The 17,013-nt window shown below is 50.1% G+C and overlaps 1 protein-coding gene across 2 annotated transcripts in view; it reads left to right on the top strand.

Annotated features, from left to right (window-relative positions):
- The window catches only part of ANGPT4 (angiopoietin 4), a 49,868-nt gene that overhangs the window by 13,590 nt on the left and 19,265 nt on the right, over positions 1-17,013 (top strand). Inside the window, exons 2-5 of one of the 2 annotated variants that reach the window (XM_037004645.2) lie at positions 7,216-7,371; positions 8,829-8,950; positions 11,607-11,839; positions 15,339-15,454. In XM_037004645.2, coding sequence (XP_036860540.1) covers positions 7,216-7,371; positions 8,829-8,950; positions 11,607-11,839; positions 15,339-15,454 — 627 coding nt within the window. The remainder of the gene's footprint in view (positions 1-7,215; positions 7,372-8,828; positions 8,951-11,606; positions 11,840-15,338; positions 15,455-17,013) is intronic. The other variant, XM_073236764.1, reaches the window with a different exon arrangement.

Here is a 17,013-nt window from a genome sequence, read left to right as displayed (position 1 = left end):
GCCTGGGTTCAGCCCCGCTTCACATTAATTCCCACCCCACCTCCAAGGCAGCCCTGTTTGGACCATGCTTATTGGGGCAGTTCTGCCTGTTTCTAAAACAAAGACTTTTTTTTCCTCCTGGAAAGGAATTTACAAAGCCTGGTTGTCTCTAAGTGATATGGGAGCCATAGCCAGGTTTTGAACAGAAGGTTCTGTGACCTGACCTAGGTGTACTGGGGTCTCTCTGGCTGCTGTGTGGGGCAGAGACTGGGGGCCAGGGAGCATGGAGTGAAGCTGAGAGCACAGCAAGGGGGCTGAGAAGCCCCCATGAGATGAGCTGATGAAGGCCGGGACCCATGTGAAAGTGGTGGGGTGGGGAAGAAGCAGCCAGACTCTGGGTGTGACCCCAGAGTAGCAATCACAGATTGGATGGGGGGTGAGAGAGAGGAGAGAAGAGGGGCCCTACAGCACCAGAAGGATGCTATTTGCTCAGAGATGAAATAATTTCACCAGTCACGTAGCTCAGAGATACAGAGCTGGGACCAGAAACCAAGGTCATGCCCTTTTCTGTACCCTGGGTCCCTCTGGCATCTGGTGAATCCAGACCCTCTCTCAGATGAAGGTTTTTAAAAATGCATGATTACATGCATACATTTACAAAGGAAACAAGTAGCCTTGAGGTACAAATATCAAAATATTTTTTAAAACTGATTTGTGATGATCACATATTGCTTCCATATTAATGCATTCAGTGACAAAATCTAGCGATGGATCTAATACCTTCCATCATTTCAAAGCTGTGATGAGTGTAAACAATATGTCGTAGATGTCTACAACTCTGTGGTAAGACACAACAATATCTGTGATTTTTACTGGTGACAAAACCATGCGTGTTGTGACTACCACTGTTTGTGGCCTATATTAATCACTGTAAGAAAATCTCACTTCAGTTAGAGATTAGTGGGGAAAAAAATAAAATGTAACCTTCTCCATCCAAGTTCACAGATTCCTTAAATTCTATTCATAGATCCCTCAGGGGCCCAAGGACATCTGTTAAAAAGACCTGGTTTATATACTGGCTTTTAAGTATTAATCATATCTGTATATACTCTCATTCTATTTTTTGAAATCCAAACAATTTAGGGATATGTAAAAAAGAAAACACCATCACCATCACCTTCATTGTAATCCTCTCCCCTGAAGCAAATCACCACTGTTAAGAGTTTGTGTCCTATAGGCCTTTATCTGTGTACATATGAGAATACATCATTTGGATCTTTCTTACACAAAAATGGATCCACACTGTAAGTAATGTTCTGCATCTTGCTTTGTTTACCCAACAGTGTATCTGGCTCATCTTTTTAGATCAGCAGCTCATGAAGGTCAACCCCATTCTTTTTAACAGCTGCATAGTAATCCATGACACAAGCATACCGGATTTATCATGTGTTGATTCTGTAACCATGTTCCAGGCCTTTACATGGCTCATGTTGGGAACTCTCCCTACAATCTGTAGATAAGAGGGTGATTATCTCTATTCTAAAGAAGAGTCCCAGAAAGGCAGAGGTACCTGCCCAATACCTCAATAAAAACCAAACCCACCAACACAAGGTTCTATAGAATGTTTACCTGTAGTTGACAAAACACTTTTCCCAAACATGAACAACATACACCATTTTCCATGGAAGAGACAGGCAGAGGTCAACTGTTATTGATCTTTTGATTCTCTAACACACCAGACACAGTCCCAACTCAGGGCCTTTGCACTTGCCTTTCTCTCTGCCTGGGATTCCCTTCCTCCTGACTTTCCCACCTCTGGTTCCTTCACATCCTCTTGGCTCAATGGCCCCCTCTAGTGAGGGTTTCCCTGCCACTCTGGCTAACCTTGCCCCAACCCCACTTGTTACCCTATCTTTTTTTCTCCATAACACTCATCACTATTGGAATCTAACCAATGGATTTAGTGAAAGTGCCTGGTAATCAGAAAACTTGTCAATTTTGTTCATTCCTGATTCTCTAGTCCCTAGTACATAGCACATAGTAGGCTCTAGCATAGCACATAGTAGGTACTCAAGAAATAATTCCTGAGCAAATACATGAATGAAACTCAGAGGGTGAGGGATTAGTTTGAGGAAATATGTTTATTATTATCACACAGATTTATATATAGGACATTTTATAGAACCTTGTGTTGGTGAGTTTGGCTTTTACTGAGGTATAATCCACATGCAGTGAAATTCACCTTTTTTTAGTTGAAGTGTAGTTGATATACAGTATTGTATTGATTTCAAGTATACAACACAGTGATTCAACAGTTAACTATACTATCAGATGCTCAGCCCAATTAGTGTAGTTACTTTTGACATAAAAGGATGTTATAGAATTACTGACTATATTCTCTATGCTGTACTTTTATCCCCGTGACTAATTTACACTATGACTGACATTCTGTGCCTTTTTATCCCCTTCACCTATTTCACCTTTCTAACATACAGTTCCGAGTTTTGACAAATGTATACAGTTATGTAACCATTACCACAGTCATGATACAGAACTTGCCAACACCCCCAAAATTCCCATGTCTCTTTGCAGTCAATTCCTGCCCTCAGACCCCTAGGAACCATGGATTCTGACTTCCAGAATGCCATATAAGTGGAATCCTGCAATGTATAGCCTTTTGAGCTTGGCTTATTTCACTCAGCATGATATATCTGGGATTCATCTATGTTGCTGTGTACATCAATACTTCCTTCCTTTTTATTTATGAGTGGAGTCCTTTGGATGGATGGACCCCAGCTGTTTATATGTTTGCCAACTGAAGTCTTTTTTTACATAAATGATGCAGGAGAAACCAGACTTGAGCAGATCACCTTAGCCACTGAGACCATTCATCTTCAGATGCTCATCTCTAGTCTGTCCACAAAACCCTCCTTCCTCCCCCGCCCTTGCTTGTCAAAACTCCTTCCCTTCCCTTCCCTTCCCTTCCCTTCCCTTCCCTTCCCTTCCCTTCCCTTCCCTTCCCTTCCCCTCCCCTCCCCTCCCCTTCCCTTCCCTTCCCTTCCCTTCCCTTCCCTTCCCTTCCCTTCCCTTCCCTTTCCTTTCCTTCAAGAACCTTTGCAAATGCCCTCTCCCCAACAGGAGCAGGGTTTACTGTCCCCATGTCACAGACTGGTGAAGCAAGCCTCAGAGAAATGTAGCCTTCCACTATTAGAGGCCCAAGGCTAGAGTACGGGAGAGCCAGAATTCAAAACCAGGGAGAGGGTTGGTGGCCCAAAGGCCAAAGATTAGCCTCTTTGTAGACTGGAGGGATGGTGGGAGATGAGGCCCACAATTCCTACCTCAGCCCTGAGAATCTTCCAGCATGAGGGCAACAGAGAAGGGGCAGGTTAATCCACTGGGGACAGGGGCAGTGGCAGATCTCATCCAGGGCATTCCTTCCCCCACACTTCCAGCTTGTGCCTGAGTCCTGGGCCAGACCCAGCGTCCACCACACAGGCTGACATTAGTCACCAGAGCCCCAAACTAGCTAAACTGAGCTCATGTGGCCCCGATTATCCATCTCGGGGCCCATCTGTGGGCAGGTGTGGCAAATTGGGTGGCAGCCATCCCCCCACCTAGCTGCTTGCTGCCACAGAACAAGGTGGGGACCAGTGAGGGCGCGTAGGGAACTCCCATCACTCGAGATGACCCCCCAGCCCAGCTCTGCAGACTGAAGGCAGCCCTGGGCAAGGAATCAGGGAGCCTAGCCTGCCAGGTGGTGACCTTGGGCAAATCTTCTGGGCCTCAGTTTGTCCATCTGCAAATGAGAGGCTAGGGGGAGATGCCTGAGAAGGTTTCACCTTAGGAATGAACTTGCTATTTGTCTGCCTGGAGCTGAAGCTCAGGGCATGGGAGTCTGCACTTTAAACAAGGTCCCTTGCAGTTTGGGACTCATAGGAAAATCCAAGAACAGCCTTAGTATGGCTCTGCTTACCTTTATCAGCCTGCTGCACCCCAGCCAGCCACATGTTAGACTCCCCAGGGATCTGACAGGGGTGTGGTAGGGAGGGCACAAGGGGCTCACCCATGGGGATGGCAGTAGCGTGGCCCAGAGTGGAAGAAACTGAACATATTTGAAACTCACATTGGGATCACATCAATAAGAGGCCAGAACTTACTAGTGAACTGAGTGCTGCAGATGAGCAAAAGAGAAGAGTCAAGGGTGAGGTCTGTGTTTGGGGCTTAAGAACTGGGTGGAGCCATTTTCTGGAACAGAAAAGATGAGGGGAGAACAGGGTGGGGCTGCAGGGACAGAACCAGTGGGAGCTGAGGAATCAAGGGGTCCACGCTGGATGCTTTTGCTTGAGATGATTGGGGGAAACCCCCGGAGGGGGGTGAGTAGGCGGGACATTAGGGAGAAGTCTGGGTGGGAGAAGGAGATGACACCATCGCATGTAAGGGTTGCGAATGTCCTGGGGCCCCCTGGAGCACCTGCAGGAGGCCCTGACCCATCTGGGTTCTCGGACACTTTGGCATCTGTCCTGGGGGAAGCTACTGGAGTCCCTTTCAGAATAATACTTTTAAATACAGAAAATAAAAGCATAAGAGCCCCCTGTGCTATTGCAATTGTAATAAAAATATTAAAAATTAGATGTACTGTAGCTGTGGCATCATCCAGTGGTGGTTTTGGGAATGTCCATAGTTCCAAAGTCATGACGAGTAAAAACAATATTTTAAGATATTATAACATCTGCATTGCAGTAAGAAAATATTTATGATTTGTATTGGTAATGAAGTCACAGGATAGCTAACAGTGTTATGGTTTGTGGCTTCTGCTCATAATTAAAGGAAATGCCCATCTTTAATTACAGATTAGTGAGCAAAAGATGTGATTTTTTTTCTCACTCAAGTTCACGGACACCCGAAATCTCTTCGCAGAACTTGTGGTCCCCCATTAAGGACCTTTGACCTAGGGAGAGAATGAACAGAAAGATGAGGGTCCAGGACTAGGTTAGGAGAGTCCCCCAACATTCAGAAGCCTGACAAAGGAGGACTCAGAGAGGGGGTGGCGGCGTGGGTGGTAGGAGAAAGCTAGGAGGTGATGAGCAGGTATCTGGGAAGTGCTTCCAGAAAAGGGGCGTGGTCACCTGGGTTGACTGGTGCAGAGATGGACAGCAAGATGAGAACAGGGAAGTGTCCTTTGCCCCGCCCCTTGTCAAGGAGGCCATGGCAAGGCAAATTAAATAGTGAAGGGGCTCCCTGGTCTGGGGAGACAGGCCGAGGTGCACAGGGTTCAACGGTAGGAGTTATATTTTTTCTTGAGTGTGGTCAATACACACAATTCTTTATGCATTTTTTGTATGTGTGAAGTATACCCTAATTAATGCTAATTTTTTAAAGGTGAGGGTGGGGATGGAGGTAAGAAAATAGAGACGACTTGTTCAAGACGTTTTGTTGTTGAGAGGAAAGAAATTGGAGATGCAGCTGGAGGGGTCTCTGAGATCAAGAGTTGTTTTCTCTAATTCTCAGGTAGGAGCTGTTGGAACATATTTGTCTCCTACAGGGGACAGTGAGGTGGGGAACTGATGAGGCAGGGGAGGCAGGAAGGGGCCAAAGGGGCAAAGGCTTGAGAAGCTTGGACATCCTGTCTGCCTGGTCCTCGGTCCCTTTTGTGACCTCTGCCCCACGGGCTGCCACACTGAGCAAGCATCAGATTGACCTGGATGGCTAGACGCCATCCCAGAATTTCAGATTCAGTAAGTCTGGGGTGAGATCTAGAAATGCGTGTTTCAGACAAGGGCCCTGCTGATGCTGTTCCAGGGACCACACCTGAGAGTCCGTTCTCATCAGCACGAGCACTGCCCAGGGCGCCCCCTTCAGGATCTGACCGTGCACTGCAGTGAACGGGCTCCTTCAGAAGCACTGAGGGAAGAGAGGGGAGCAGACAGTCCAGGAGGAAGAGGGAAGAGGAGGTGAAGGAGGAAGCAGCTAAAGCCTGGCCCCCCAGCCAAGGTCATCACCTCTCCCTGGGGAGCACCAGTCTTCCCAGGGCCCCTGAGAGCTGTTCTGTCAGACCTCCTGGAAGACTGAGGGAGAGGGAGAGGCAAGGAGCCAGGGCAGGAGGTAGGGATGGTGGGGAGAGGCCAGCTTATGCGTAGGATGGAGAGGGGTGGGGGAGGGCACCGGCTGTGCCCACTGGCCCTGAGCCCTGAGAACACGCTGTTCACCTTTGCAACTTGATCCTGATCTCAAGCCAGACCAGCTTCTCCTGCTCTTGGGAAAGAAAGCAGCCTGTGAAAAAATGAATGTTAGTGTGTCGGATCCCAGAACATCCCAGCTCAGAGAACCATTGGATACTGGCAGCTTTAGCCTCCTTTGGCAGAAAATAGAAAGCCCAGCTTGGCAGATGGACCTGTAACCTCTTGTAAGGGGAAAAATGTGTCCCCACTCCCTGATGGCTTGCTCACCCCTAGGAAGCTGGCTAACAGGTATGAATGACACTGGGGGCTGTACTCTGACCCTTTCTGCTCCCCCTTTTCCATCAATTCATTGAACACATATGTATTGAGCACCAGCTGTGCGCTAAGCATTGTGCCAGACACAGAGGTAAAGTGGTGAATAAGACCAAGCCCCCAGCTTCATTCAACTGACATTTCAAGGGTATAACAGGCAATAGATAAATATGTAACATAAGGTAAGGAGTGATAAGTGGTAGGAAGAGATGTGAAATGGTATAAGAGAGTAAGCCATGCAGAAGGAGATGGGGGTGAGGGGGGTTTCCAGGCAGAGAGAACAGCATTTGCAAAGGCCCTGCGTTAGGCACATGCTTGATGTGTTGGAGGGATATCATAGGGGCCAGTGCGTCTAAAACTGAGGGGAAAAGGACCAGGAGAGGAAATTAGAGTGATAGTGGGAGGCCAGGTCATGGAGGTAGCTGCAGTCATAGGGAGGATTTTGGCTTTTCTTCTGAGTAAGATAGGAATCCTGGGAGGGTTTTGAGCAGAGGAGAAATATGATTTGACTTCGGTTTAACTGGATCCCTCTGGCTGTAGAGTAGAAGATGGACTGTATATGGGACAAGGACAGAGACAGAGAAGCCAGGGAGAAAGCTACTGGAATATTCCAGGCACAAGGTACTGGTGCCTGGCCTGGCACGGAGGCCTCCCCTGGTTTCTCTATGTCCTTCAAATCACACATGGAAAGGACAGGAGCCTTCTCCCAACCCCTACCCACCCCTAGCCCATGGTCTCCCCACAGCTAGAAAGGTACATCCAGCTGAACTTGAGGTCTGAGCTGGCGCAGGCCCAGCAGCACATGGTCCAGAACCAGACAGCCACCATGCTGGAGCTGGGCACCAACCTCCTGAACCAGACCACTGCCCAGACCCGCAAGCTGACCGATGTGGAGGCGCAGGTACTTGAGGATGGGTGGGTTACACAGGGGGGCCTGTGGCTAACAGCCCAGGTCATCTTGTCTTGACCTCTGTCCTCCCTGGGTAAGTTAGGGCCTCCTCTGGGCCTGCAGCCCCCTGGGGCCCCTCCCTGATGCCCCTCTCACCAAACTGCTACCCACCAGGCCATGAGCCCTGGGGGTGGACACTGGGTATGGCCTTTCTGCCTCTGTGATTCCCGTGTCCAAGTCTGTGCTGGGCATTGGGATGGGGGGAGGGACAGCACACTCCCCCACTCCCTCAGGGGGCTCAGTGCTCTAGGGGAAGCCAATGACAGATCTCAGGGGAGCCTATGACTCTGAGAGAGGGGGCACTGGAGTGGGAGAGCAGGTGTATAAACGAGAGGGTGAGTCCATGAATGGATGAAAAGATGAATGACACATGGGCATGTATGTGTTTGTTGCACCCCTACTGTGTGTCAGCCATTGTTGGAGATGCTTGGTTCTAGTTTATAGCAGTAAATAAAACAGGCATGCATCCCAATCCACCCCACAGAACTTCATCTCTAGTGAACACCAAGAAAACTAACAGGATAAATTATATATATAGTGTGTGTGTGTGTGTGTGTGTGTGTGTGTGAGATAATGAAGGTTCTAAGGAGGAAAATAACATGCATGAGAGAGCGATAGGGACTGTGTGCTTTGAGAGGTTGAAGGGATGAGTTGCAGTTTAGATAGTGAGGCTACCACTGAGAAGGTAGGATTGGAGCCAGGCTTACTAGGAGAGCCTTCCAGACAGTGGGGGCAGCATGTGCAAACGCCCAGAGGTGGGACCTGCTGACAAGCTCCAGGAACATCAAGAAGGCCAGTGTGTCTGGAACGACCAGGGGTAGAGTAGTGGGGACAGATGGCATTGCTGGGCCTGGCAGCCCATGGTAAGGACTGGGGCTTTTCCACTGTGTGAGGTAGGAGCCTCAGGGAGATTTTGAGCAGAGGAGCTACACCTTAAAAGGCTGCTGAGCAGAGAATGGACTTCAGGGATAAGGGTGGGTGGGAATAGAAAGCCCTGTGAGGAGGTTGGCACAGGACACAGGATCCTAGACGATGGAGACCAGGGCCAGAGTGGGGACCACAGAGGAGGAGGGAGGTGGTTAGGTACCCATTGGAAGGCTGAGCTGATGGGACTTGCCAATGGATTGGATGTGGGGATCGAGGGTGACTCCTCCCAGGGCCTGAGCTGCAGGAGGGATGGAAGGGCTATACGCAGTGAAGTTCAGGAAGCAGATCACATGCTCAGTTAGGGCCTGTGAGTGGATGAATGGATGAATGGATGAACAACCACAAGAACTAACTACTGGAGGGTGGAAATAAGTCAACAAGTTTCGGGAATAGCAGAGCCTGTGGGCAGGTGAGCATCTGTCTGCTAGGCAGGGCTCCTGCAGCTGAGGTAGCCCCCCACGCCCTCCTGCTCCCCGGAACAGGTGCTGAACCAGACCTCACGGATGGAGGTCCAGCTGCTGGAGACCTCGCTGTCCACCAACAAGCTGGAGAAGCAGCTGCTGCTGCAGGGCCATGAGCTCCATCGGCTTCAGGACCACAACAGGTGGGCCCTGGCTCCCTGGCACACTGGCACCTGGCTGAGACAGGGGCTGGGGCCAGGGCTGGGACCCAGGTGGGGTTGGGACCCAGGATGGGCGGCAGAGCCAGGGCTGGACTGGGGCTCGTGCCTGAGACGGGGACAGGGGCCAGAGCCAGGGACCTGGCATAGGACTGGAGGTAGGGACTGTTTCAGGGGCCAAGGCTGGAGCTAGAGTAAGGCCTGGCTAGGGCTGAGCTAAGGACTGTAACCAGGGTTGGAGACCAGACTGAAGCTGGGAGTAAGGTGGACATGCACTGAGCCAGGCTGGGGCTGGAGCCTGTCTACCCACACCGGGTAGGGACAGGGACAGGCATTTTCCTGAGGTTCAGGACACCCTGATTCTTTCTCCATTCTTTCTTTTCTTCCTTCCTACATTTATTTATTTTATAAATTTTAACAGCTTTATTGATCTACAATTTACATATCATGCAATTCACCCTGTAAATTTTAATCTGATTGACTATTTTGCAAATAAATAAATCTGATCTAATCCACCAATTCCCATCCCAAAAGCAACCACAGTTATAAGTTTCTTGTCTACACTAGCAAAGAATCTCTGTAGTTATAAGTAAATAAGCAAGAGGGGAACACCCTTAAATTATAAAGAAACAAAGAGTCATGGGGTACAGATAAGACAGATAAACAGACATCTGAGCCTGATTTCATCTCAATTTCAAGCTGAGTGGAGAAAAACTACCAATGTCAAGGTGCTGGAGGAGACAAACCTCACGCACTGAAGCAGCCACAGGCCCGTGTACAGGCTGAGATGTTATTGTTGCTCATGTGCTGGATCAAGATAAGGCCATAAGGATGGCCAAGCTCCCTCTGATCTGCATACAGTTAATGATAGTTTGTCTGCCTTCTTATTCTTATTCCCCACCCTAAGGTGTGGGAGGACAAGGCTTAGAACACTTTGAATCACTCTGCATTGGCACCAGGTGCCTACAAACCAGTGAAGATCGGAGGAGATCATCAATAAGCTCTCAGACCTTGGAGACAGCTAAAATTCTAGAATTCCAGTGTGCCCAAGTTCTCTCTCTTTCTGCAGAATAATTTGGAGTCCAAGGAAAATTCCTTTGTCCTAGCTGGACTCATTGTTTTAGTCTGAAAAACAGGTCATCATCATCTCATATATAGGACAATGTCAGCTTCCTCTCCCTATGTCTCAGCCACCACCCACTCACAGCCTGGGGTGACCACTGTTCCTAGTTTTTTGTGTGTCCTTCCATGTGTGCAATTGACAATTATTGTTGGAAGCTCTTACCACTTACCAAACGACAGGCACTATCAGATGCTGGAGTTACAGAAGTGAACACATAGACACAAATCCCTGTCCTCGTGGACCTGACGTTCTCGAAGCTGATATTCCAGGGTTTCCTACAGATATTTAGACAAACATGCATGCGTAGTCCCTTTTTTGCCTTTTTTAAATCCAAATGTAGCAGACAGCTTTTCCACATATTTTTTTTTTTTTTTTTAGTTATCCTGGTAACAGTTCTGTAATTGCATGTCACACTTGCTCATTGTTTCCTCCAACTGCATGACATTCTGTGGTATGGCTGTCCCTCCATTTACTTCCCCAGTCCCCAGGGAACATGAGGTTGTTGCCAGTCTTTTCCCACTCTAACCAGTGATGCGATGAATAATGTCCCCATATCTCGTTGCACACATGTGCGCAGGTCTGTAGGATGAAATGCCAAAAGTGCAAGAGCTGAGGAAAATGCTTCTTTCTTTTTCAAAATTCTTCTTTTTTTTTTAACTCATGACAAAAATGCCTCATGCTTGTTACCTCAACAGACAATAGAGACCTGTGGAAAATGAGAGGGCAAGTCGGTCCCCTCCACCTGCCCCAAACTGCCTCCTCTCCCTCTCCATCCACTGGAACCTGCTCTGCCTAAATTACAGCACCTAGCGGATTGCCTTTCCATTCCTCCACACACACAGGCACCACTGTGTCCTTCCCCTTGTCTCCCGGCACCTTGTCCTGTAAGCTCACTGGTACTACACTGACATTAGTACCTCTTCTCTTTCTCTGTTTTATCTTCCCAAGTGCAATGTTAGACTAGAGGCTCTGATGTTCCCAGGTCAGCCCACTCTCCGTCCTGGGCATCTTTCCAATTCTGTGCAAACCCACTCTGCCCCCTTCCTCTTCATGGTTCCAGAACATTGCCAGGGACACCAAAACAGAACAGCTTCTGCCGCTCCTGGCTGGCCAGGCCATTTGGTGTTTCCCTGTTACAACCATTTCCCCAAGGGGCGTTCTTGCCTTGCTCCTCGGAGGTTAGCTCCTGAGAGAAGGTTGCTAGGGCAAAGGGTAGGAGTGTTTGCAGTTTGATAATGGTTCCCTGGTTGCTGGCGTGTCCCTTGCACCCCCACCTCTTTCCTCTACTGGATCCCAGTGCATCTTACTCCAGGGCCAGGTCCCTCTCTCTTCCCTTCCTCACTCTGAGACACTGCTGTGCACGGACCTCCGAGCTGTGTAACCCTGGGCAGGCCGCTCCACCTCTCTGAGCCCAGCGCCGGTCTGTGACGCGGAGTCACCACGGGACCCAGGGGAAAGCGAGCGAGCGTGACTGCACTGTGGGGACAGCGGCCTCACCCAGTGCGCCCCCGCCCGCAGCGCCCTGGAGACGCGGGTGCAGGCCCTGGAGACGCAGCAGCAGGCGGAGCTGGCCAGCCTCCGCGGCGAGAAGGAGCGGCTGCGGCGCCTGCTGGGCCGCCAGAGCGGCGCCCTCGCCGGCCTGGAGCGCAGCCTGCGCGCCGCCAGCAGCAATTCCAGCCTCCTGCAGCGCCAGCAGCGCCAGCTGCTCGAGTCGGTGCAGCGCCTGGTGCGCGTCGTGGCCCATGGACCGGGTGAGCAAGTGGCGTGCGCCCTGTGCGGGAGGACGCAGAAGAGGGGAGGGAGACCCCGCTTCCCCTCCGGGTTCACTCCGGCCCTGGAAAGACCCCACCCCTCTACCACCACTTGTGAAATAGGAATAGCAACAAACAATAATAACAATGGTGACAACAGCCATAAGACGAACCACTCCAGACTCTACCCCCTGACTCCATGAGTGACCTTGGGCATGCCCCTGTGCCTCTCTTGACTTCAGTTTCACCATCTCTTTAATGGGGTGATCCTAATACAAGGACTCCAGGAGCCCAGACTGACAAGTTTGGGTTCCAGGATCCACCGTCCATCTGCACCCCACTCCCAGGGCCTCAGTGTTCCTATGGATAGAATGGAAAGGTTGGACTCAGCGCCCCGAAGGGCTTCTCTCACCCTAATGCCCTTGCCTCCAAGCCGAACAGCAGTGAGGAGGCATCTCTGGGCCTGGCATCTGAGCAGAGAAGACAGTGCCTGGGCAGGGTCCCCATGTTCACTGACTCCGTCTAACAGGGCCCACTCGAGGTGACCAAGGCATTCCTGGTTTCAGCATCAATCACTCAGTCAACAAACCTTCACTGAGCACCCACTGTGTGCCAGGCCCAGTGCTGGATGCTGGGGACACAGCAGTGAAGAGCATAGCTGTGGCCCCTGCCTCTTTTGCCCAAGCCTCCGACTGTGAGTCTCAGAGAAGGAGGAGGATGTTTGTAGCACATCTGTTGAGTGTCTACTATGTGCCAGATTATGTGCTAGCAGTGTTCCTGAAGTTTCTAGACCATGGAGGCCTAAAAGGCTGTGCTGAGGAAAGGAGACTTGAACCTGAGGGCAGCGGGAGCTGTGGAGGGTTTTGAACCAAGTGGGACTATGTTTTAGGAAGCTTGATTGGAACCAGCGAGTGGAGAATGGCTTGGTGAGAAAGAGTGAGAAAAGCTCGCCACAGGGAGGCTGCAAAACCTTTAAGGCACAAGGAATCCAGCAATTGTGATGGCACCGTGGCTGCATCTAAGGCAGGCAGGCTGTGCAGGCTGGGTGTTTGAGGTCCCAGGAAGCTGCAGGCAGAAGAGGTGGAAACATCCCAAACCATGAGATGTGGAGTGACCAGAACCCATTGCCAGCTTGTGCATGGCCCTGGCAATGTGGCCTCTCCCCACAGGCTCACCCAGCGCTGTTTCCAGCTGTGGCCCAGTGTCTGCTCACCACTCTGGGTGGGAGGTCGTATTGGGCACCTCGCCTCAGGTATCCTTTTCCCAAATGCCCTGTCCTTCTGCCACAGTGACACCAGGAAAGGGCACTACAGAGTTGTTTCTCTTCCTCGTCTAGACAGAGACACTGAAAGAGGATTAGTCACCAGGTCTAAAACAGAAGATTGGACAGAAACAGGCCCAGGAACCAGGCATCCTTAAAGCCTAGCAGGAAGCATGCACCCCCCTCTCTGCGTGGCTTTGTTCCAGGCAGGTGTATGCTGGCCAAGGGTGGAGAACTTAGGGTGCTCAGCAGGTTAGAAGGACAGGGACACACGTAGAAAAGACCTAACCCCCTGCACAATATAAGAAGCAGACTTCGTTGACTCAGTATTTTTGTCCAGCCTTAAACAGGCTCAGTGGTGGAGACCCAAGGGGAGGTGGGTAGAGGGCAAGGTACTGACTCTCCAGTAGATGGACCAGAGTTCAAGCTCCAGCCCCGTCACTTACTAGCCCTGGGACTCTGCACAAGTCATTTAATGTCTCAATTTTTCTCACCTATAAAATAGGCATAATAATAGCATCTATCTCACAGACTTCTTGTACAGAGGATCACATGAGTTCAGGTACCTGAAGGGACTGAGCACAGTGCCTAGGGCCAAAAGGGGGTACAGGTGGCACAAAGATTTAAAGGGAGTCTGGACTGAGGCCAAACTATGTTGCATATCAATACTGGTCCATCCCTAGTCAACACCACCCAAAATAGTTTTCCTGGGTCCAAACTGCCCTTGGCAGTACCTGTCCAAGAAACACTACAATACATAGTGGGTATTTCACTTTTATTGTTATTATTTTTGTTGACTAAGGGAAACAATAGTGAGCAGAGCCTTGGGAAGGAGAGCTGAAAATCTGAGGCCAACTCCCAGCTCTGCCTCTGCCTGGCTGGGTGAAGCAGGACCTGTCCTGATTGCCTCTAGGCCAGCACCTTCCCCATGTTTGGCTGGACTTCATTTTGCAATGGGCCAGGGGGCTGACTGACAGGTGGGGCCACAGGAACGCTATCCAGGGAATGTTTCTGCATGGGCTAGGATGGATTTGGGGCCTTAGTCACTTCATTTGTGATCTGAGAACAACAGCCTCCTTCCAACTGGTGCTCCAGCACCAGGACCCAAGATCCAGGCTCAAGATGAGGTCAAAACAGGAAGTCCTGCCCCTTGGCAGCCTTCTGGTTCCTCACTGGTGAGGATACCTGTCCATCCAGAACTTTAGCCCTACCCACACAGAGGTTGGATTCTGGTGGAATCCCAGCCCATACCTCCCAACTGGATGCCACTAAAGCAACCAGATAGGGGATTTGAAACCCCTGTAGATCACTTATCAACAGTCACTTTTTTCAGGCTAGGCCTGGAGGCCCCCAGGGTCCTGGTGGGGTTCAGTCATTAAACTAGTATTCTCCTGAGGGAAGAAACACAGGCCCCTAAGACCAGTGGTCAGATCTCAGGAGGATGTAATGAGGGGCCCACCTCCAGGGATGCGGGGATATCCGGCTGGAGGAGTGGGCTGTGGAGGGGGCCCCAGGCCTCCTGCCCAAGGGAGCTCTGAGAACAAATTCCCCATAAGACCTGGAGAGAGAGGAGGCTCTGCCCAGCCCAACTGTGTGCCCTTGAACCAATTACCTCACCCGTGGGTCACAGTTTCCTGGTCTGTGAAATGAGGAAGGACCTCATTGGAGTTCAGGCCCCACTTACCTCTCCTGGAAGACTCCAGCAGCTTCATCTCTGGCCTCCCTGCTTTGAGTTTCATCCCCTTCAGTCTCTTCCACATCCTGGCCAGAGTACTCTTCCTTGACACAGGCTGGGCCTGGGCCCTGCTGCAGTCTCAGCTCGTTTGTTTCCTTGGTGACCCCTCTGTGCCACCTCACCCTACTCCTCTTAGATTCAGCAAGCAGCCAGTGCTCTTTTGATCCTGAGCTCTGCTCTCAGGGTGTGAGTTACTGCGCATCCCTGGCCTCAGTCAGTTCCCTAACGCTCACCCTATTCCCTGCACACACCAGGACTGTTCCCACCTTGGAGACATTGCATATGCTCTTCTCACTGCCTGGAACACCTGGTAACTCCTGCTCCTTATCCACATCCCAGCTCACTGTCACCTCCCCTAGGGAACCTTCCCACGTCTGATACATCTCCCCACCTCCAGCACCTCCCAACCCAGAACACAGCACAGAGCTGGCAGGAGTGCCCACCTGGCCCCTCCCTTCTCTCCTTAGCTCACCTCCAATTGCTTTTGCTTTGTCCCACTGCAGCCTCCATGAGGACAGCTGAGCAGGTGTTCCAGGACTGTGCAGAGATCCAGCGCTTCGGGGCCAATGCCAGTGGCATCTACACCATCCATGTGGCCAATATGACAGAGCCCAGGAAGGTTAGGGGACCCCCCGGGAGCTGAGGCTATTAGGGTGCTGAGCCAAGGGCCTCCTAGACAGGCGCAGCCCCCCACCACCAGCTTTAGGCCTTGTCCAACATCTGAGATACCAGAGAAGGTGGGGTGGCCCTGCCTTCTAGAGCCCCCACCCAGTCAGGGATCATCATGGGGTTAAGGCAGAAGTTCCTAGAGTTGGAAGTACATCCTTCTCCTGCAGCTTTTACTTGGAAAGCAGGAAAAAGTTCTGTGTTGGTTAACAAATAACAAATATAACAAAAACTATGACATTCCAGGGGTTTAACAGAAAGTTTATTTCTTGTTTACCTATAGTCTAGTTGAATACAAGTGTGGGGGCTCTGCTGCATGTGGGAAATTAGGGACCAGGGCTAATGAAGACCCCACCATCTTCAATGAGTGGCTTCCAAGGTTGCCCTGAGGATTGAGATCCAGATATCAGGTGGATAGGGGGGTTAAGGAAAAGCGTGGATATCAGGCCAGAGGGTTTCAGGGCCAGGCCCAGAAATGGAAGAGAATGTGGAACAGCTAGCCTGTCTTCCTGCTCCAAGATTCTTTTTTCAGCCCTTTTGAATGTATAAGGAAGAATGGCTGTTTGTTTCCAGACTGTCTTTAACACTTCTCACACCTGCTAGACTCCACTCTTGACAGAGAGACATCAGGCTCTCAATTTCTAGCTAGAATTCTGTAGACTATTTTGGTTTTGTTATATTTATCTTTACATTATCTGAATAAAGGCAAGTATTACTAGTTTTCCACTTATGGTACAGATACGAGTTCCTTTTAAAATACATTTAATCTAAGTATATAAGTTTAAAGAAAAGGACACTATTTTTTAAGTAAATATTCTATATGACATTAAGTAAATTCAGCTACGGTAGAATTTGGGATAGTGTGAGTGGTTGAAATTTGGGAATGCTGATAGAGAGGCAAGAGCTGGCCTGGGAGGCAAGAGATATGGGCTCAAACCTCAGCTTTACTTTTGACTCACTTGCTTTGAGCAAGTCCCTTGTCTGTGAGCCCCTGTTTCCCTTCCCTCTGCTACCCCCACAACAGAGGCTACTGTCTTCTCACCCTGACCTGGCCTTTAGCATCCTAGAGATGCTTCCTCCTCTGGAAATGCCACTCCCACTTGTCTCTTCATGGCAGATACGTCTTCATCCAAGGCCCCGTTCCAATGCCACCTCCTCTGAGAAGCCTTCTACAGTTGCCGCATGTCTCCTTCTTAAGAGCTATCTTTGTAGCAGCCCAAATGTTCATAATCAATAGTCTGCCTGCCCTGTCATAGCCTCCTCCAGACCAAGCTAGGCATGGGGGTTGATTTATCTCTGACTTATCTCAGATTCATCTAGCACAGAGCCAAGCACCAAGTGTGTCCTCATTGAACACTGAACATGTAGTGAACTGGCTGGAAAAATAATATGAACAAAGTTAGACTGAAGGATGTGACTACGATGGATGGTACGCTCTTTGAGGGAAAGAACTCTTTTCGTCTTATCCGTCTTGGCATCCCCCGTGCCTTGAATAGAGCCTGGCACATAGTA

The sequence above is a fragment of the Manis javanica genome, chromosome 5 (genome assembly GCF_040802235.1).
Source record: "Manis javanica isolate MJ-LG chromosome 5, MJ_LKY, whole genome shotgun sequence".
NCBI lineage: Eukaryota > Metazoa > Chordata > Mammalia > Pholidota > Manidae > Manis > Manis javanica.
Note: the sequence above shows the minus strand (reverse complement) of the source record. Positions and strands in the feature narration are given on the sequence as shown.